The sequence below is a fragment of the Pithys albifrons genome, chromosome 29, assembly GCF_047495875.1.
Source record: "Pithys albifrons albifrons isolate INPA30051 chromosome 29, PitAlb_v1, whole genome shotgun sequence".
In the NCBI taxonomy this organism is placed as follows: domain Eukaryota; kingdom Metazoa; phylum Chordata; class Aves; order Passeriformes; family Thamnophilidae; genus Pithys; species Pithys albifrons.
Window position 1 is genome coordinate 1341006 of NC_092486.1, and position 21993 is coordinate 1362998.

The 21993-nt window shown below is 49.6% G+C and overlaps 2 protein-coding genes across 2 annotated transcripts; both read left to right on the forward strand.

Annotated features, from left to right (window-relative positions):
* The first annotated feature begins 101 nt into the window (after positions 1–101).
* LOC139683636 (uncharacterized) lies at positions 102–16927 on the forward strand. Its single transcript, XM_071578955.1, is given in 28 exon segments — positions 102–278; positions 492–602; positions 1154–1292; positions 2121–2221; positions 2660–2800; positions 3014–3124; positions 3677–3815; positions 4593–4693; positions 5133–5276; positions 5490–5600; positions 6152–6294; positions 7129–7219; positions 7658–7798; positions 8012–8122; positions 8674–8816; positions 9650–9740; positions 10179–10319; positions 10533–10643; positions 11198–11336; positions 12157–12257; positions 12695–12835; positions 13049–13159; positions 13711–13849; positions 15055–15191; positions 15630–15725; positions 15939–16049; positions 16601–16739; positions 16830–16927. Coding segments are annotated over 28 exon segments (3459 nt in total).
* A 544-nt stretch (positions 16928–17471) lies between these two features.
* Positions 17472–20017, forward strand: LOC139683637 (gastrokine-1-like). Its single transcript, XM_071578956.1, has 4 exons — positions 17472–17558; positions 17767–17877; positions 19263–19401; positions 19905–20017. Exons 1-4 carry the CDS (start codon positions 17472–17474, stop codon positions 20015–20017), a joined length of 450 nt encoding a protein of 149 aa, XP_071435057.1.
* The last annotated feature ends 1976 nt before the right edge of the window (positions 20018–21993 follow it).

A 21993-nucleotide genomic window follows, 5' to 3' on the forward strand; every position in this document is an offset into this window, starting at 1 on the left:
CAGCCTTGAGCCTTTGTGCTTTGGAAACTGCTGAGGGCACTGCTGGCACTGCCTGTGGGCAGCCCTTCATCTCGCAGGGATTTGGGGACATCACTGAAGTCATGCAAAGGCTAAACATCTTTCACTTGGTTTTTCAGCCTCAGCAGGATGACCAAAATCCGCAGGTGATCATTGGTGGCCAGTCCCAAATTGTGACCATCCACAGCCAATGGCGCGTGGCAGTGATCCAGCAAACGACCAGCACGGGCTCCTGGAAAACCATCTGGAACTACAACACGGTGAGTGGCAGGGAGCTTTGGTGGGAGCTGTGCCAGGAGGCTGCTCCTCCTCCAGCTCCCCAAGGCACGGGGATGCTTCTTTCTCATTCACCTTTGCACTACACCAATGCAGTGACAACTACTGGCATTCCTTGCTGTTTTAATCCAGACTTTATCCCAGAGTGAGTAGTTGGAAAACTGACCTGTGAGTGATCGATCCCTTTGTCTTTGCAGGGCGTGATTGCAACCAAAGTGATGCAAGAGAACACCTGCTACATTTCCACCATGAACAGAACTGAGATGCCCAGCTTTGAGAATCTGCCCAGACTGGCCAGAGAGAGCAGGGTAAGATTCCAAAGCAGCAGCACTTTCTTCAGCCTGGAGTTCTTGGGGTCGTTTCTCAACTCTGCCTTTTCCTCCTGGAGAAGACGAGCTTGTCCCAAGCAGCAGGACTGTCTTTGTCTCTCCAGCAATGAGAACTGAGAATTTGTCTTATGGGTGGTTTGTCAAAAGAAAAAGAGGGTGTGCATCATTCCCAGGGCCAGTTGTGCTTCCTCTGAGCACGTTGAGCTCTGCAGGCTGCTGAGAAACCCTTTCTCTCACATCCCCTTCAAGGCCATCCATTCTTTTCCCATGGCAATATCTCCAAGGGGTTGGGAGGCATTTCCATTTCAAGGTGCATTTGTCAGCTCAGAGCTTTGCCTTGCAGCTGCCTTTGTCCACACTCCCTTTTCCTTTGGGGCAGGAGAGGGCATGTCTGGGGGATTCCAAGGCACCCTGAAGGCAGGTGGCACCCAAACACCAAGGCCTGAGTCGTCCTTGCAGAAATAGGGATATGCCCAGCATGAAACGTGTCATTGCACTGAGCTCTCTGAATGCTGTTCTTTGGTGTCTAGAACCAGCTTGGACTGGGAAGATTTACCAGGAAGATCACCTTTGTCACTGGTGGATTGGTCAGCAACCTCAACTCCTACGGCGCAGACATCATCAACATGTGCAGCGGAGCCATCACCTACCAGGCCTATGAAGTTCACGGTGAGTGCCAGCAAATCAATTCTTTCTCTCTCTCTCCTGGCATTTTTCTCCCATGGGGAATGGTGACTGCTCCAATCTCCTCCTCCAACCCTCGATGGATAATTCTTGAGAGGTTGCATTTCTGTAGGAAGCATTTGGCACCACTACAGCTCAGAACACGTCCCAAGATGGGTGACAGCCTCCATAACTAACATGGTGAAATCCCTTATAGCACTTTAGTTCAAATCTTAAGGTGCCTTTATATTGAGCATTTCATTTGACCCACATTGATCTTTTCTTCAATGTCTTGACAAATAGATAGATTGTCCTCAAAACTCCCTTTTCTTCCATTCAGATGTTGCTGATTAGTCTGCTGAGGAAGACACCACCAAAGCCTTGTGCCTCAAAGGCTGTGCCAAGTGGTTTTCTTCCCTGTTGGTGTTTCAGTGGGAAGGGATCATGTTGCCCATGAGATCAGAGACCTGCACTTTGTGGGGTTATTGGAGAACATCAGAGCCAGTCAGGGCTCAGGAACTGGCACCAGCCTCACCCTCTAATGCCAACCATGCCAAGCCCCTTCGCTCACAGGGGCCAGTGCAACAGTGCCCTGATTCCTGCACAGCAACAACCACAGTGTGTTGAACTGCATGTCTTTGTGGCCGTTCAGTGCTGAGTCTTAGACTTGGTGCTCTTTGCCCACTCCAAAGGAATCCTCATCTCGGGCATCTCAAACACTCATTGGGCAGCACATTCTTGAGAGCCTCGCTTGCTCTGAGCAATAACAACCTCAAAGTGCAGCAGCCAAGGAGGGAGGTGTTATCTCATGGGATTTGGCTTATTCTTTTCCAGCTTTTACAAGACCTCAAGTGAATCTGGGAACGTGTTTTACCCTCGATGTCCTGAGAGTTGTGGAGCTCAAGTACTGCAACAGCAATGGATTCCCTAACCAGGTGTGAAACCCTTCCCTTTCTTGAACCACGTACTGGGGCTGCAGAGCTGCTGCCCAAAGACACCCCCAATGCCCTTCTTCCCAAGGATCTCCTTCCTTGAGGGCTTCCTTCTGGAGGGTGGAGAGCCTGAAACACATCAGTGGGTGACCAGAGCTTTCACTTAAAGACCTTGAGTGTGGATCAGCTCTGGCTGGTTCACTTACACACATCAAACTCTAAAGGCACCCCAGGACAGCTGTAAGATGCAGCAATGATGCAGTGAAGGCAGCAAAAGAATTCTCAGGGCTACTGCCCAACCCTACAGCCTTAAGCCTTTGTGCTTTGGAAACTGCTGAGGGCACTGCTGGCACTGCCTGTGGGCAGCCCTTCATCTCGCAGGGATTTGGGGACATCACTGAAGTCATGCAAAGGGTAAACATCTTTCACTTGGTTTTTCAGCCTCAGCAGGACGACCAAAATCCAGAAGTGATCATTGGTGGCCAGTCCCAAATTGTGACCATCCACAGCCAATGGCGCGTGGCAGTGATCCAGCAAACGACCAGCACGGGCTCCTGGAAAACCATCTGGAACTACAACACGGTGAGTGGCAGGGAGCTTTGGTGGGAGCTGTGCCAGGAGGCTGCTCCTCCTCCAGCTCCCCAAGGCACGGGGATGCTTCTTTCTCATTCACCTTTGCACTACACCAATGCAGTGACAACTACTGGCATTCCTTGCTGGTTTAATCCAGACTTTATCCCAGATTGAGCAGTTGGAAAACTGACCTGTGAGTGATGGATCCCTTTGTCTTTGCAGGGCGTGATTGCAACCAAAGTGATGCAAGAGAACACCTGCTACATTTCCACCATGAACAGAACTGAGATGCCCAGCTTTGAGAATCTGCCCAGACTGGCCAGAGAGAGCAGGGTAAGATTCCAAAGCAGCAGCACTTTCTTCAGCCTGGAGTTCATGGGGCCTTTTTATCAACTCTGCCTTTTCCTCCTGGAGAGGACGAGCTTGTCCCAAGCAGCAGGACTGTCTTTGTCTCCCCAGAAATGAGAATTGAGAATTTGTCTTATGGGTGGTTTGTCAAAAGAAAAAGAGGGTGTGCATCATTCCCAGGGCCAGCTGTGCTTCCTCTGAGCACGTTGAGCTCTGCAGGCTGCTGAGAAACCCTTTCTCTCACATCCCCTTCAAGGCCATCCATTCTTTTCCCATGGCAATATCTCCAAGATGATGGGAGGCATTTCCATTTCAAGGTGCATTTGTCAGCTCAGAGCTTTGCCTTGCAGCTGCCTTTGTCCACACTTCCTTTTCCTTTGGGGCAGGAGAGGGCATGTCTGGGGGATTCCAAGGCACCCTGAAGGCAGGTGGCACCCAAACACCAAGGCCTGAGTCGTCCTTGCAGAACTAGGGATATGCCCAGCATGAAACGTGTCATTGCACTGAACTCTCTGAATGCTGTTCTTTGGTGTCTAGAACCAGCTTGGACTGGGAAGATTTACCAGGAAGATCACCTTTGTCACTGGTGGATTGGTCAGCAACCTCAACTCCTACGGCGCAGACATCACCAACATGTGCAGCGGAGCCATCACCTACCAGGCCTATGAAGTTCATGGTGAGTGCCAGCAAATCAATTCTTTCTCTCTCTCTCCTGGCATTTTTCTCCCATGGGGAATGGTGACTGCTCCAATCTCCTCCTCCAACCCTCGATGGATAATTCTCGAGAGGTTGCATTTCTGTAGGAAGCATTTGGCACCACTGCAGCTCAGAACACGTCCCAAGATGGGTGACAGCCTCCATAACTAACATGGTGAAATCCCTTATAGCACTTTAGTTCAAATCTTAAGGTGCCTTTATATTGAGCATTTCATTTGGCCCACATTGACCTTTTCTTCAATGTCTCGGCAAATAGAAAGATCATCCCAAAACCCCCTTTCTTCCATTCAGATGTTGCTGATTAGTTTGCTGAGGAAGCCACCACCAAAGCCTTGTGCCTCAAAAGGCTGTGCCAAGTGGTTTTCTTCCCTGCTGGTGTTTCAGTGGGAAGGGATCGTGTTGCCCATGAGATCAGAGACCTGCACTTTGTAGGGTTATTGGAGAACATCAGAGCCAGTCAGGGCTCAGGAACTGGCACCAGCCTCACCCTCTCATGCCCAGCCACCTGCACTCACAGGGGCCAGTGTAACAGTGCCCTGATTCCTGCACAGAAACACCCCCAGTATGTTAAAGGGCACGTCTTGTGATCATTGAGTGCTGAATCACAGAGTTGGTGCTCCTTGGGCAGCAAATTCTTGAGAGCCTCACTCACTCTGAGGAACAAAAACCCCTTCTTGGAGAGCGGTAACCAAAAAGGGAGGTGTTATCTCATGGGCTTTGCCTTATTCTTTTCTAGCTTTTACAAGACCTCTAGTGAATCTGGGAACGTGTTTTACCCTCGATGTCCTGAGAGTTGTGGAGCTCAAGTACTGCAACAGCAATGGATTCCCTAACCAGGTGTGAAACCCTTCCCTTTCTTGAACCAAGGGTGGGAGCTGCAGAGCTGCTGCCCAAAGACACCCCCAATGTCCTTCTTCCCAAGGATCTCCTCCCTTGAGGGCTTCCTTCTTGAGGGTGGAGAGCCTGAAACACATCAGTGGGTGACCAGAGCTTTCCCTTTAAGGACCTTGAGTGTGGATCAGCTCTGGCTGGTTCCCTTGCACGCATCAAACTCTAAAGTCACCCCAGGACAGCTGTAAGATGCAGCAATGATGCAGTGAAGGCAGCAAAAGAATTCTCAGGGCTACTGCCCAACCCCACAGCCTTGAGCCTTTGTGCTTTGGAAACTGCTGAGGGCACTGCTGGCACTGCCTGTGGGCAGCCCTTCATCTCACAGGGATTTGGGGACATCACTGAAGTCATGCAAAGGGTAAACATCTTTGCTTTTACTTTTCAGCCTCAGCAGCCTGACTACCAAAATCCAGAAGTGATCATTGGTGGCCAGTCCCAAATTGTGACCATCCACAGCCAATGGCGCGTGGCAGTGATCCAGCAAACGACCAGCACGGGCTCCTGGAAAACCATCTGGAACTACAACACGGTGAGTGGCAGGGAGCTTTGGTGGGAGCTGTGCCAGGAGGCTGCTCCTCCTCCAGCTCCCCAAGGCACGGGGATGCTTCTTTCTCATTCACCTTTGCACTACACCAATGCAGTGACAACTACTGGCATTCCTTGCTGGTTTAATCCAGACTTTATCCCAGAGTGAGTAGTTGGAAAACTGACCTGTGAGTGATCGATCCCTTTGTCTTTGCAGGGCGTCATTGCAACCAAAGTGATGCAAGAGAACACCTGCTACATTTCCACCATGAACAGAACTGAGATGCCCAGCTTTGAGAATCTGCCCAGACTGGCCAGAGAGAGCAGGGTAAGATTCCAAAGCAGCAGCACTTTCTTCAGCCTGGAGTTCTTGGGGTCTTTTCTCAACTCTGCCTTTTCCTCCTGGAGAGGACGAGCTTGTCCCAAGCAGCAGGACTGTCTTTGTCTCCCCAGAAATGAGAATTGAGAATTTGTCTTATGGGTGGTTTGTGAAAAGAAAAAGAGGGTGTGCATCATTCCCAGGGCCAGCTGTGCTTCCTCTGAGCACGTTGAGCTCTGCAGGCTGCTGAGAAACCCTTTCTCTCACATCCCCTTCAAGGCCATCCATTCTTTTCCCATGGCAATATCTCCAAGGGGTTGGGAGGCATTTCCATTTCAAGGTGCATTTGTCAGCTCAGAGCTTTGCCTTGCAGCTGCCTTTGTCCACACTCCCTTTTCCTTTGGGGAAGGAGAGGGCATGTCTGGGGCATTCCAAGGCACCCTGAAGGCAGGTGGCACCCAAACACCAAGGCCTGAGTCGTCCTTGCAGAACTAGGGATATGCCCAGCATGAAACGTGTCATTGCACTGAGCTCTCTGAATGCTGTTCTTTGGTGTCTAGAACCATCTTGGACTGGGAAGATTTACCAGGAAGATCACCTTTGTCACTGGTGGATTGGTCAGCAACCTCAACTCCTACGGCGCAGACATCATCAACATGTGCAGCGGAGCCATCACCTACCAGGCCTATGAAGTTCATGGTGAGTGCCAGCAAATCAATTCTTTCTCTCTCTCTCCTGGCATTTTTCTCCCATGGGGAATGGTGACTGCTCCAATCTCCTCCTCCAACCCTCGATGGATAATTCTCGAGAGGTTGCATTTCTGTAGGAAGGATTTGGCACCACTACAGCTCAGAACACGTCCCAAGATGGGTGACAGCCTCCATAACTAACATGGTGAAATCCCTTATAGCACTTTAGTTCAAATCTTAAGGTGCCTTTATATTGAGCATTTCATTTGGCCCACATTGACCTTTTCTTCAATGTCTTGACAAATAGAAAGATTGTCCTCAAAACCCCTTTACTTACATTCAGATGAAGCTGATTAGTCTGCTGAGGAAGCCACCACCAAAGCCTTGTGCCTCAAAAGGCTGTGCCAAGTGGTTTTCTTCCCTGTTGGTGTTTCAGTGGGAAGGGATCGTGTTGCCCAAGAGATCAGTGACCTGCACTTTGTAGGGTTATTGGAGAACATCAGAGCCAGTCAGGGCTCAGGAACTGGCACCAGCCTCACCCTCTAATGACAACCATGCCAAGCCCCTGCGCTCACAGGGGCCAGTGCAACAGTGCCCTGATTCTTGCACAGCAAAAACCACAGTGTTTTGAACTGCATGTCTTTGTGGCTGTTCAGTGCTGAGTCTTAGACTTGGTGCTCTTTGCCCACTCCAAAGGAATCCTCACCTCGGGCATCTCGAACACTCATTGGGCAGCACATTCTTGAGAGCCTCGCTTGCTCTGAGCAATAACAACCTCATAGTGCAGCAGCCAAGGAGGGAGGTGTTATCTCATGGGATTTGGCTTATTCTTTTCCAGCTTTTACAAGACCTCAAGTGAATCTGGGACCCTGCGTTACCCTCGATGTCCTGAGAGTTGTGGAGCTCAAGTACTGCAACAGCAATGGATTCCCTAACCAGGTGTGAAACCCTTCCCTTTCTTGAACCACGTGCTGGGGCTGCAGAGCTGCTGCTCAAAGACACCCCCAATGTCCTTCTTCCCAAGGATCTCCTCCCTTGAGGGCTTCCTTCTGGAGGGTGGAGAGCCTGAAACACATCACTGGGTGACCAGAGCTTTCCCTTAAAGACCTTGAGTGTGGATCAGCTCTGGCTGGTTCCCTTGCACACATCAAACTCTAAAGGCACCCCAGGACAGCTGTAAGATGCAGCAATGATGCAGTGAAGGCAGCAAAAGAATTCTCAGGGCTACTGCCCAACCCCACAGCCTTGAGCCTTTGTGCTTTGGAAACTGCTGAGGGCACTGCTGGCACTGCCTGTGGGCAGCCCTTCATCTCGCAGGGATTTGGGGACATCACTGAAGTCATGCAAAGGGTAAACATCTTTCACTTGGTTTTTCAGCCTCAGCAGGACGACCAAAATCAGCAAGTGATCATTGGTGGCCAGTCCCAAATTGTGACCATCCACAGCCAATGGCGCGTGGCAGTGATCCAGCAAACGACCAGCACGGGCTCCTGGAAAACCATCTGGAACTACAACACGGTGAGTGGCAGGGAGCTTTGGTGGGAGCTGTGCCAGGAGGCTGCTCCTCCTCCAGCTCCCCAAGGCACGGGGATGCTTCTTTCTGATCCACCTTTGCACCTCACTAGTCTTAGGACAAAGTATCAGCATTCCTTCTTCTTTAATCCAGACGTTATCTTGGATTTAACACTTGGAAACCTGAATTGTGAGTGACCAACCACGTTGTCTTTGCAGGGCGTCATTGCAACCAAAGTGATGCAAGAGAACACCTGCTACATTTCCACCATGAACAGAACTGAGATGCCCAGCTTTGAGAATCTGCCCAGACTGGCCAGAGAGAGCAGGGTAAGATTCCAAAGCAGCAGCACTTTCTTCAGCCTGGAGTTCATGGGGCCATTATTCAACTCTGCCTTTTCCTCCTGGAGAGGACGAGCTTGTCCCAAGCAGCAGGACTGTCTTTGTCTCCTCAGCAATGAGAACTGAGAATTTGTCTTATGGGTGGTTTGTCAAAAGATAAAGAGGGTGTGCATCATTCCCAGGGCCAGCTGTGCTTCCTCTGAGCACGTTGAGCTCTGCAGGCTGATGAGAAACCCTTTCTCTCACATCCCCTTCAAGGCCATCCATTCTTTTCCCATGGCAATATCTCCAAGGGGTTGGGAGGCATTTCCATTTCAAGGTGTATTTGTCAGCTCAGAGCTTTGCCCTGTACTTGATATTACCAACACTCCCTTTTCCTTTGGGGCAGGAGAGGGCATGTCTGGGGGATTCCAAGGCACCCTGAAGGCAGGTGGCACCCAAACACCAAGGCCTGAGTCGTCCTTGCAGAACTAGGGATATGCCCAGCATGAAACGTGTCATTGCACTGAACTCTCTGAATGCTGTTCTTTGGTGTCTAGAACCAGCTTGGACTGGGAAGATTTACCAGGAAGATCACCTTTGTCACTGGTGGATTGGTCAGCAACCTCAACTCCTACGGCGCAGACATCATCAACATGTGCAGCGGAGCCATCACCTACCAGGCCTATGAAGTTCACGGTGAGTGCCAGCAAATCAATTCTTTCTCTCTCTCTCCTGGCATTTTTCTCCCATGGGGAATGGTGACTGCTCCAATCTCCTCCTCCAACCCTCGATGGATAATTCTCGAGAGGTTGCATTTCTGTAGGAAGCATTTGGCACCACTGCAGCTCAGAACACGTCCCAAGATGGGTGACAGCCTCCATAACTGACATGTTGAAATCCCTTATACCACTTTAGTTCAAATCTTAAGGTGCCTTTATATTGAGCATTTCATTTGGCCCACATTGATCTTTTCTTCAATGTCTCAGCAAATAGAAAGATCATCCCTAAACCCCCTTTCATCCATTCAGATGTTGCTGATTAGTCTGCTGAGGAAGCCACAACCAAAGCCTTGTGCCTCAAAAGGCTGTGCCAAGTGGTTTTCTTCCCTGTTGGTGTTTCAGGGGGAAGGGATCATGTTGCCCATGAGATCAGAGACCTGCACTTTGTAGGGTTATTGGAGAACATCAGAGCCAGTCAGGGCTCAGGAACTGGCACCAGCCTCACCCTCTCATACCAACCATGCCAAGCCCCTGCGCTCACAGGGGCCAGTGCAACAGTGCCCTGATTCCTGCACAGCAACAACCACAGTGTGTTGAACTGCATGTCTTTGTGGCCGTTCAGTGCTGAGTCTTAGACTTGGTGCTCTTTGCCCACTCCAAAGGAATCCTCACCTCGGGCATCTCAAACACTCATTGGGCAGCACATTCTTGAGAGCCTCGCTTGCTCTGAGCAATAACAACCTCATAGTGCAGCAGCCAAGGAGGGAGGTGTTATCTCATGGGATTTGGCTTATTCTTTTCCAGCTTTTACAAGACCTCAAGTGAATCTGGGACCCTGCGTTACCCTCGATGTCCTGAGAGTTGTGGAGCTCAAGTACTGCAACAGCAATGGATTCCCTAACCAGGTGTGAAACCCTTCCCTTTCTCGAACCAAGGATGGGATCTGCAGAGCTGCTGCCCAAAGCCACTCCCAATGCCCTTTTTTCCAAGGATCTCCTTCCTTGAGGGCTTCCTTCTTGAGGGTGGAGAAGCTGAAACACATCACTGGGTGACCAGAGCTTTCTCTTAAAGACCTTGAGTGTGGATCAGCTCTGGCTGGTTCCCTTACACACATCAAACTCTAAAGGCTCCCCAGGACAGCTGTAAGATGCAGCAATGATGCAGTGAAGGCAGCAAAAGAATTCTCAGGGCTACTGCCCAACCCCACAGCCTTGAGCCTTTGTGCTTTGGGAACTGCTGAGGGCACTGCTGGCACTGCCTGTGGGCAGCCCTTCATCTCGCAGGGATTTGGGGACATCACTGAAGTCATGCAAAGGGTAAACATCTTTCACTTGGTTTTTCAGCCTCAGCAGGACGACCAAAATCAGCAAGTGATCATTGGTGGCCAGTCCCAAATTGTGACCATCCACAGCCAATGGCGCGTGGCAGTGATCCAGCAAACGACCAGCACGGGCTCCTGGAAAACCATCTGGAACTACAACACGGTGAGTGGCAGGGAGCTTTGGTGGGAGCTGTGCCAGGAGGCTGCTCCTCCTCCAGCTCCCCAAGGCACGGGGATGCTTCTTTCTCATTCACCTTTGCACCTCACCAGTCATGGGACACAGTATCAGTATTCCTTCTTCCTTAATCCAGACTTTATCTTGGATTTAACACTTGGAAACCTGAATTGTGACTCATCAACCACGTTGTCTTTGCAGGGCGTCATTGCAACCAAAGTGATGCAAGAGAACACCTGCTACATTTCCACCATGAACAGAACTGAGATGCCCAGCTTTGAGAATCTGCCCAGACTGGCCAGAGAGAGCAGGGTAAGATTCCAAAGCAGCAGCACTTTCTTCAGCCTGGAGTTCTTGGGGCCTTTTCTCAACTCTGCCTTTTCCTCCTGGAGAAGACGAGCTTGTCCCAAGCAGCAGGACTGTCTTTGTCTCTCCAGCAATGAGAACTGAGAATTTCTCTTATGGGTGGTTTGTCAAAAAAAAAAAAGAGGGTGTGCATCATTCCCAGAGCCAGCTCTGCTTCCTCTGAGCACGTTGAGCTCTGCAGGCTGCTGAGAAACCCTTTCTCTCACATCCCCTTCAAGGCCATCCATTCTTTTCCCATGGCAATATCTCCAAGGGGTTGGGAGGCATTTCCATTTCAAGGTGCATTTGTCAGCTCAGAGCTTTGCCTTGCAGCTGCCTTTGTCCACACTTCCTTTTTCCTTTGGGGCAGGAGAGGGCATGTCTGGGAGATTCCAAGGCACCCTGAAGGCAGGTGGCACCCAAACACCAAGGCCTGAGTCGTCCTTGCAGAACGAGGGATATGCCCAGCATGAAACATGTCATGGCACTGAACTCTCTGAATGCTGTTCTTTGGTGTCTAGAACCAGCTTGGACTGGGAAGATTTACCAGGAAGATCACCTTTGTCACTGGTGGATTGGTCAGCAACCTCAACTCCTACGGCGCAGACATCATCAACATGTGCAGCGGAGCCATCACCTACCAGGCCTATGAAGTTCACGGTGAGTGCCAGCAAATCAATTCTTTCTCTCTCTCTCCTGGCATTTTTCTCCCATGGGGAATGGTGACTGCTCCAATCTCCTCCTCCAACCCTCGATGGATAATTCTCGAGAGGTTGCATTTCTGTAGGAAGGATTTGGCACCACTGCAGCTCAGAACACGTCCCAAGATGGGTGACAGCCTCCATAACTGACATGGTGAAATCCCTTATAGCACTTTTCTTTAAATCTTAAGGTGCCTTTATATTGAGCATTTCATTTGGTTCACATTGATCTTTTCTTCAATGTCTCAGCAAATAGAAAGATTTTTCTCAAAACTCCTTTTCTTCCATTCAGATGTTGCTGATTAGTTTGCTGAGGAAGCCACCACCAAAGCCTTGTGCCTCAAAAGGCTGTGCCAAGTGGTTTTCTTCCCTGTTGGTGTTTCAGTGGGAAGGGATCGTGTTGCCCATGAGATCAGAGACCTGCACTTTGTAGGGATATTGGAGAACATCAGAGCCAGTAAGGGCTCAGGAACTGGCACCAGCCTCACCCTCTCATGCCCAGCCACCTGCACTCACAGGGGCCAGTGCAACAGTGCCCTGATTCCTGCACAGCAACAACCACAGTGTGTTGAACTGCATGTCTTTGTGGCCTTTCAGTGCTGAGTCTTAGACTTGGTGCTCTTTGCCCACTCCAAAGGAATCCTCACCTTGGGCATCTCAAACACTCATTGGGCAGCACATTCTTGAGAGTCTCGCTTGCTCTGAGCAATAACAACCTCAAAGTGCAGCAGCCAAGGAGGGAGGTGTGATCTCATGGGATTTGGCTTATTCTTTTCCAGCTTTTACAAGACCTCAAGTGAATCTGGGACTCTGCGTTACCCTCGATGTCCTGAGAGTTGTGGAGCTCAAGTACTGCAACAGCAATGGATTCCCTAACCAGGTGTGAAACCCTTCCTTTTCTTGAACCACGTGCTGGGGCTGCAGAGCTGCTGCCCAAAGACACCCCCAATGCCCTTCTTTCCAAGGATCTCCTCCCTTGAGGGCTTCCTTTCTCAGGTGGAGAGCCTGAAACACATCCGTGGGTGACCAGAGCTTTCCCTTAAAGACCTTGAGTGTGGATCAGCTCTGGCTGGTTCCCTTACACACATCAAACTCTAAAGGCTCCCCAGGACAGCTGTAAGATGCAGCAATGATGCAGTGAAGGCAGCAAAAGAATTCTCAGGGCTACTGCCCAACCCCACAGCCTTGAGCCTTTGTGCTTTGGAAACTGCTGAGGGCACTGCTGGCACTGCCTGTGGGCAGCCCTTCATCTCGCAGGGATTTGGGGACATCACTGAAGTCATGCAAAGGGTAAACATCTTTCACTTGGTTTTTCAGCCTCAGCAGGACGACCAAAATCAGCAAGTGATCATTGGTGGCCAGTCCCAAATTGTGACCATCCACAGCCAATGGCGCGTGGCAGTGATCCAGCAAACGACCAGCACGGGCTCCTGGAAAACCATCTGGAACTACAACACGGTGAGTGGCAGGGAGCTTTGGTGGGAGCTGTGCCAGGAGGCTGCTCCTCCTCCAGCTCCCCAAGGCACGGGGATGCTTCTTTCTGATCCACCTTTGCACCTCACCAGTCTTAGGACACAGTATCAGTATTCCTTCTTCTTTAATCCAGACTTTGTCTTGGATTTAACACTTGGAAACCTGAATTGTGACTCATCAACCACGTTGTCTTTGCAGGGCGTCATTGCAACCAAAGTGATGCAAGAGAACACCTGCTACATTTCCACCATGAACAGAACTGAGATGCCCAGCTTTGAGAATCTGCCCAGACTGGCCAGAGAGAGCAGGGTAAGATTCCAAAGCAGCAGCACTTTCTTCAGTCTGGAGTTCATGGGGCCTTTTCTCAACTCTGCCTTTTCTTCCTGGAGAGGACGAGCTTGTCCCAAGCAGCAGGACTGTCTTTGTCTCTCCAGCAATGAGAATTGAGAATTTCTCTTATGGGTGGTTTGTGAAAAGAAAAAGAGGGTGTGCATCATTCCCAGGGCCAGCTGTGCTTCCTCTGAGCACGTTGAGCTCTGCAGGCTGATGAGAAACCCTTTCTCTCACATCCCCTTCAAGGCCATCCATTCTTTTCCCATGGCAATATCTCCAAGGGGTTGGGAGGCATTTCCATTTCAAGGTGCATTTGTCAGCTCAGAGCTTTGCCTTGCAGCTGCCTTTGTCCACACTCCCTTTTCCTTTGGGGCAGGAGAGGGCATGTCTGGGGGATTCCAAGGCACCCTGAAGGCAGGTGGCACCCAAACACCAAGGCCTGAGTCGTCTTTGCAGAACTAGGGATATGCCCAGCATGAAACGTGTCATGGCACTGATCTTGCTGAATGCTGTTCTTTGGTGTCTAGAACCAGCTTGGACTGGGAAGATTTACCAGGAAGATCACCTTTGTCACTGGTGGATTGGTCAGCAACCTCAACTCCTACGGCGCAGACATCATCAACATGTGCAGCGGAGCCATCACCTACCAGGCCTATGAAGTTCATGGTGAGTGCCAGCAAATCAATTCTTTCTCTCTCTCTCCTGCATTTTTTTGTTTCTGTAATGGCTGCTGCTCCAATCTCCTCTTCTAAGTCTTGATGGATAATTTTCAGGAGGTTGCATTTCTGTAGAAAGGATTTGGCACCACTGCAGCTCAGAACACACCCCCAGATGAGTGACAGCCTCCATAACTAACGTGGTGAAAACATTTAGAGCACTTTTGTTCAAATCTTAAGGTGCCATTTTATTCAGTGCTCCTTTTGGTCCGTGGACGGTCCTGTGGTGCAATGGAGAGCACTCTGACTCTGAATCCCAAGGACCTGAGTTCCAGTCTCAGTTGGACCGTCCCCTGGCATTTAAATGCCTCCCTGCCATCCAATCCTGTCAGATCTCGGATGCCAAGCAGGGTCAGCCCTGGTTAGTACTGGGTGATGTAGACAGTCCTGAGGACTTCACTGTCACTGTCCAAGTTCACTCGGAAATGGCAGATGGACCTTAGAACTAAAATGGTGGGGCCAGTTCAGTGCACGCTGCACCTCACCTAAAAATCCACTGCACAGGATGGAAGGGCTCACCCACATGGGGAGAGCCCTTCCCAAATCCTCGTTCGCCAAGTCTGGCCATGCACACATACACACTTTGGGCCCACACTGGCCTCCTCTTCAATGTCTTGGTAAATACAAAGATCATCCCCAAACCCCCTCTTCTTCCATTCAGATGTTGCTGATTAGTTTGCTGAGGAAGCCACCACCAAAGCCTTGTGCCTCAAAGGCTGTGCCAAGTGGTTTTCTTCCCTGTTGGTGTTTCAGTGGGAAGGGATCATGTTGCCCATGAGATCAGTGACCTGCACTTTGTAGGGTTATTGGAGAACATCAGAGCCAGTCAGGGCTTAGGAACTGGCACCAGCCTCACCCTCTCATGCCCAGCCACCTGCACTCACAGGGGCCAGTGTAACAGTGCCCCGATTCCTGCACAGAAACACCCCCAGCATGTTCAAGGACATGTCTTGGTGGCCACTCAGTGCTGATTCACAGACCTGGTCCTGTTTGGCTACTCCAAGGAATTCTCCTCTCAGGCATCTGAAATTGTCCCCGGGCAGGACATTCTTCAGAGCCTGCTCACTCTGAGCAACAACAATCCCTCTTGGAGAGCGTCAGCCAAGGGCGGTGTTATCTCATGGGGTTTCGCTTATTCTTTTCTTGCACTGACAGGACCCCAATTGAATCTGGGACGCTGCTTTACCCTCGATGTCCTGAGAGTTGTGGAGCTCAAGTACTGCACAGGCAACCTCCAGATTGATCAGGTGTGAAATTCTTCCCTTGCTGGGACCAAGTGCTGGGGCTGCAGAGCTGATGCCCAAAGACACCCTCAATGCCCTTCTTTCCAAGTGTCTCCTTCCTTGAGGGCTTCCTTCTTGAGGGTGGAGAGCCTGAAAGACATCTCTAGGTGACCAGAGCTTTCCCTTAAAGACCTTGAGAATGGATCAGCTCTGGCTGGTTCCCTTGCACACATCAAACTCTAAAGGCACCCCAGGACAGCTGTAAGATGCAGCAATGATGCAGTGAAGGCAGCAAAAGAATTCTCAGGGCTACTGCCCAACCCCACAGCCTTGAGCCTTTGTGCTTTGGAAACTGCTGAGGGCACTGCTGGCACTGCCTGTGGGCAGCCCTTCATCTCGCAGGGATTTGGGGACATCACTGAAGTCGTGCAAAGGGTAAACATCATCTTTCCTTTGGATTTTCAGCCTCGGCCGCTTGTCAAGCACGAAGTGATCATTGGTGGCCAGTCCCAAATTGTGACCATCCACAGCCAATGGCGCGTGGCAGTGATCCAGCAAACGACCAGCACGGGCTCCTGGAAAACCATCTGGAACTACAACACGGTGAGTGGCAGGGAGCTTTGGTGGGAGCTGTGCCAGGAGGCTGCTCCTCCTCCAGCTCCCAAAGGTACCAGAATGCTTCTTTCTCATTCACCTTTGCACTACACCAATGCAGTGACAACTACTGGCATTCCTTGCTTGTTTAATCCAGACTTTATCCCAGAGTGAGCAGTTGGAAAACTGACCTGTGAGTGATCGATCCCTTTGTCTTTGCAGGGCGTCATTGCAACCAAAGTGATGCAAGAGAACACCTGCTACATTTCCACCATGAACAGAACTGAGATGCCCAGCTTTGAGAATCTGCCTAGACTGGCCAGAGAGAGCAGGGTAAGATTCCAAAGCAGCAGCACTTTCTTCAGCCTGGAGTTCATGGGACTGTTTCTCAGCTCAGCCATTTCCTCCTGGGGAAGACGAGCTTGTCCCAAGCAGCAGGACTGTCTTTGTCTCCCCAGCAATGAGAACTGAGAATTTCTCTTATGGGTGGTTTGTGAAAAGAAAAAGAGGGTGTGCATCATTCCCAGGGCCAGCTGTGCTTCCTCTGAGCACGTTGAGGTCTGCAGGCTGCTGAGAAACCCTTTCTCTCACATCCCCTTCAAGGCCATCCATTCTTTTCCCATGGCAATATCTCCAAGGGGTTGGGAGACATTTCCATTTCAAGGTGCATTTGTCAGCTCAGAGCTTTGCCTTGCAGCTGCCTTTGTCCACACTCCCTTTTCCTTTGGGGCAGGAGAGGGCATGTCTGGGGGATTCCAAGGCACCCTGAAGGCAGGTGGCACCCAAACACCAAGGCCTGACTCGTCCTTGCAGAACTAGGGATATGCCCAGCATGAAACGTGTCATTGCACTGATCTTGCTGAATGCTGTTCTTTGGTGTCTAGAACCAGCTTGGACTGGGAAGATTTACCAGGAAGATCACCTTTGTCACTGGTGGATTGGTCAGCAACCTCAACTCCTACGGCGCAGACATCATCAACATGTGCAGCGGAGCCATCACCTACCAGGCCTATGAAGTTCACGGTGAGTGCCAGCAAATGAACTCTGGAGAGCAGCAGCCAAGGTGGGAGGTGTTACCTCACGGGGTTTGGTTTTGCTTTTCTTGCTTTGCAGGACCCCAAGTGAATGTGGGACCCTGCGTTACCCTCGATGTCCTGAGAGTTGTGGAGCTCAAATACTGCAACAGCAATGGATTCCCTAACCAGGTGTGAAACCCTTCCCTTTCTTGAACCACGTGCTGGGGTTGCAGAGCTGCTGCCCAAAGACACCCCCAATGCCCTTCTTCCCAAGTGTCTCCTCCCTTGAGGGCTTCCTTCTTGAGGGTGGAGAGTCTGAAACATATCATGGGGTTACCTGAGCTTTTCCTTAAAAACACTGAGTGTTGATGAGCTCTGGCTGGTTCCCTTGCACCCATCAAACTCTAAAGGCACCCCAGGACAGCTGTAAGATGCAGCAATGATGCAGTGAAGGCAGCAAAAGAATTCTCAGGGCTACTGCCCAACCCCACAGCCTTGAGCCTTTGTGCTTTGGAAACTGCTGAGGGCACTGCTGGCACTGCCTGCAGTCAGGACATATTGCCTTCTTGCATGGAATTTTTTAAGGGTTTGGGTTGCTACTGAAATATCTCTGTACTTTAAGAATTCTTTTTCACATTCTCAACAGAGTGGCCAGCACCAAGATATCATTGGTGGAGATTCCCAAGTGTCTTTTGGTGGTGGGGACTCCCATATCTCCATCTCTGGTGTCTCACAAAGCATGAACATCAACAGTCAAACACAGGAGGCAATTATTGAGCAAAAGGGCAACCAATTGTCATGGAAAACCATCTGGAACTACAACACGGTGAGTGGCAGGGAGCTTTGGTGGGAGCTGTGCCAGGAGGCTGCTCCTCCTCCAGCTCCACAAGGTACAGGGATGCTTCTTTCTGTTTCCCCTTTACACTCCACCAGTTGTAGGAGAAACTGCAACCATTCCTTGCTATTTTAATCCTGAGTTTATCCCGGTCTGAGCAGTTGGAAAACTGAATTGTGAGTGGTCAATGTCTTTGCAGGGCGTCATTGCAACCAAAGTGATGCAAGAGAACACCTGCTACATCTCCACCATGAACAGAACTGAGATGCCCAGCTTTGATGCTCTTATCAGAGTGGCTGCACAGGGCGGGGTAAGAGTATAATACAGGAATTTCTGGGAGTATTGTACAGTGGTTGAAAGCAAACTGATGTACAAGATATTGCTTTCATAGAATCATAGAATCATAGAATCGATTGGGTTGGAAAAGACCTCGAAGATCATCGAGTCCAACCCTTGGTCCAACTCTAGTTCATTTACCAGATCATGGCACCCAGTGCCACGTCCAATCTGTGTTTAAAAATCTCTAGGGGTGGTGAATCCACCCCCTCTCTGGGCAGCCCATTCCAATCCCTGAGCACTCTCTCTGTAAAAAATTTCTTTCTGCTCTCCAACTTCAATTTCCCCTGGCAGAGCTTGAGCCCATCGTGCCCCCTTGTCCTATTGCTGAGTGCCTGGGAGAAGAGACCAGCCCCCACCTGGCTATAACTTCCCTTCAGGTAGTTATAGACAGTGATGAGGCCACCTCTGAGCCTCCTCTTCTCCAGGCTGAACACCCCCAGCTCCCTCAGCCTCTCCCCACAGCACTTGTGCTCCAGTCCCTTCTCCAGCCTTGTTCCTCTTCTCTGGACCCGCTCCAGCATCTCAATATCCTTTCTGAACTGAGGGGCCCAGACCTGAACACAACACTCAAGGTGTGGCCTCCCCAATGCAGAGTCCAGGGGAAGGATCACTTCCCTCGTCCTGCTGGTCACGCTAGTTTTGATACAGGACAGGATCCCATTCAAATCATTCTAAGAAACCATTCAAATCATTCTAAGAAACCATGTCATGAAAAGGCATTTAGATGTCCCCCTTGACAATGAAGTTCTTTTTATTTCAAAGGTATGTTATAGTTATATAATTTGAAATGTTTAAAAAATTTGCACACCCTTAGTTAGTTGCTTTTAGTGGAGTTTTTTCATGTATTATCAGTATTGCAGATATCTTAGGGCATTTTTGTGATGGTTTCAATAATACTCCTACTGCCTGCTTTTTAATCCTCTGATGTGGTCCAAGAGTATTCTTTATAACCCCCCATTCTTGGCATACTGAAAAAGGGAAGAGTGAGCCAAGTACAGCCTTGAGCAAAATATCCAGCTTTAAGTACAGTTTCAGGCTGATGAGGAGAGGACAGTCACTGAGCAAACGCTTGGCCAGGTCTGGCTGAACACACTGGCTGCACTACTCTGCTCCTGCTCAGCGCATGCCTTGAGCTGCCACTTCTCCTTTGAGAAGAGTCCCTTCCAAAGATGTGCCTTAGGAGCTGTCCTCAAGGCTTGCTAGAGCTCCCACAGGCCCCAGGGGATTCCAAGGCACCCTGAAGGCAGGTGGCACCCAAACACCAAGGCCTGAGTCGTCCTTGCAGAACTAGGGACATGCCCAGCATGAAACATGTCATGGCTCTGATCTTGCTGAATGTTGTTCTTGGATATTTAGAATCTGATCACTCTTGGAAGACCTACAAGGCAGATCACCTTTGTCAGTGGTGGATTGGTCAGCAACCTCAACTCCTATGGAGCAAACACCATCGCCATGTGCAGTGGAGTCCCCACCTACCAGGCTTACGAAGTTCATGGTGAGTGCAAGGAAATGAATTCTGTCTCTCTCTGACGTGGAAATTTTTTCTTGGGGAAAGGTTATTTCACCAATGCTCCTCTTTCAACCCGTGATGGACAGAAACCAAGAGCTTGCAGTTCTGTAGAAAGGGTTTGGCATCTCTGCCAATCAGGACTAGAACAGGGTTGAGTCACAGCCTTCATAACTGACCTGGTCAAAACCTTTACAGCCTTTTTTTTGGGAAATTTTAAGGTGGCTTAAGTTTCAACCCAGAGTTTTGCAGGCTGACCTCTTGTCAATGCCCAGGCTAAGAAAGGAGGGGATTCTAAGAACCACTATTGTCTCATCCCAACAATAGTTGTTTTTGGAGTCACAAAAAGGATCCTTTATTCCTGTATTAAATCAATTCTATCACAGTAATTACTCAGAGCCTTTCTTGCTCCTAGGAACAAAAATACATCCTGAGAGATTACCCACCAATGTCTTAGCTATTAACTCAGGGTATTTGTTCTGTTTTTAAAGGGACCTACAATCCACAAACATGCCTTGCACTTCATGTCCTGCGACTTGTGGAGCTGAGATACTGCAATGGCAATGGCCAGAATGTCCAGGTCCAAAGCCCTCAGCTCTCTTGAGCCAAGTGCAAGCACTCCAGAGCTGCTGCCCAAAGACAACCCTGATGCCCTTCTTCCCTGGCATCTCCTCTTTCAAGAGTTTTCTTCTTGATGGTTCAGATGCCGAAACAGATCAATGGTGACCAAAGCTTTCCATTAAAAACCTTTTGCATAGATAATCTCTGGCTTGTTTCTCGTTACTGTGCGCCTCAGTCATCTATGGAATTCCTGAAAAAACATTTGGATTGTCTCTCTTTTGCCCTTCTTGAGCCCTTAGAATGCTCTTTTCATAGCCAGCTCTCAACACAGGGCACACCCAGAGGGCTGGGCAAGCCCTGGGGTGTGGACATGACAAGAGAGGCTTTCAGAGTTAAGACCTTCCTTTCCCTATTCAGGCAAAGATGCCTCACATTAAAAATCTTAATTCAGGTGGCACAAAAGGCAGAAAGAACGAAGGACAAAGCAATGAATTTGCCTTTGTTACTGGAAGAGGAGTCTCCTTTCTGGGGTTTACTGAGTTGTTCTTTGCTTAAACTGAGCCCTCTCTTCTGTGGTGCTCAGCAAGGACGGGCATGTTGAACACTAAAGAGGATGAAAATGTCCTTCAAAGATGCACACACGGTACAAACACAGCTGTTGGTCATGTGAGACAGTGCAAGATTCCCAGGCACCTCCTTCCAAATGCCTCTATCTTAGCATGCAAAAAACAAAGAGAGACTTGTCTTTCCTGATGTCTGGTCCCAGATTCTCTCTCTGCTCAGTCTTCCTCAGTAGGAATGGACAGGAATCAAGCCAGGAATACAGTCATGTTTCTGCTGAGCCAATGAGAGCATTTGACAAAGTGTCAACCCCTACCTACTCTCACCCAAACCAGTTTGTTGCTACAATGTTTTGTTTTGTTTTGTTTTGTTTTGTTTTGTTTTGTTTTGTGGCACTAGGAGGGTGTATTTGCTTGAACTCTTGTCACCCAACAAGAATTTTCCCCTCCTCCATCTTTCAAGGGACACCTGAACTCAAACTTCTTCTATGGTCAGAGAGAAAAATCAAAGAGAATGAGAAGCCAAACACTTGAGAGTTGAGACTTGCACAGGAGAATTAGACAATTTTATTTTTAGGAAGGCATGGTCCCTGTTGCTCAGAATCCTAAAATCAACTATTCTGTAATGAAACTGGCAGGATGCTCTGGGTTACCCAGGTGAACACAAACCTGTCTGGAGCACAAACCCCAGCCATGTGCAGTCCCTCAGTTTCTGGCACCATCTCACTGACCCCAGAGGCTTCACCATGTAGTGAATTGAGAGCATGGAGTTCACTGAGACACCACTCAGGGAAAAGCATCTCAATGATCTGGGTGAGCCCACACCAGTCCCCAAAGGAGAGACACAGGCAGGAGTTGGTTGCTGCCAATCTCCTTCCTTTTTTGGTATGACTGAATTTTTTTTTAATTCCCTCATAGACCATCAATTCTCTTTTTGAGGGCACTGAAGAATGACAGAAATAGGCAATAAACAAAGTTTAGGAGGGATTGAGTACCCTAACAAAATCTCTCAGCTCATCATGCCCTACTTTGCCTTCTACTTGGCATTTCTCTAACTCCTTTTCAGTAGGGACTGGAAAGACATTTCTTAGTAGTTGTGTCTGCCTTTTAATACCAAATGTATGTGAGTGAAAGAAAAAGGAACTTCAGCCACCTCATGAACCAAAACAACCCCTCAGCAGTCTAATTAGAGGAACTGTAAGTCTTTTCCTTTAGTAGTTTATTACTTTCATGCACTATATTTAACACCTTGTTTCCCAGTTACAGCTGCTGGGACCAGTTTGGCACTGTGTGGGTGTGACCAAAGCTGTGGGTTCTACACCCTCCGTGCCATTTCTGAAGGACTGTCAGTAATGGATCGTTGGCAGCAGCTGCCCAGGGCACAGCTGGCACCTCAGGGCACACCTGGCACCTCAGGGCACAGGATGAGTGGCACAGGGCCCTGTGGGACAGGGGAGTG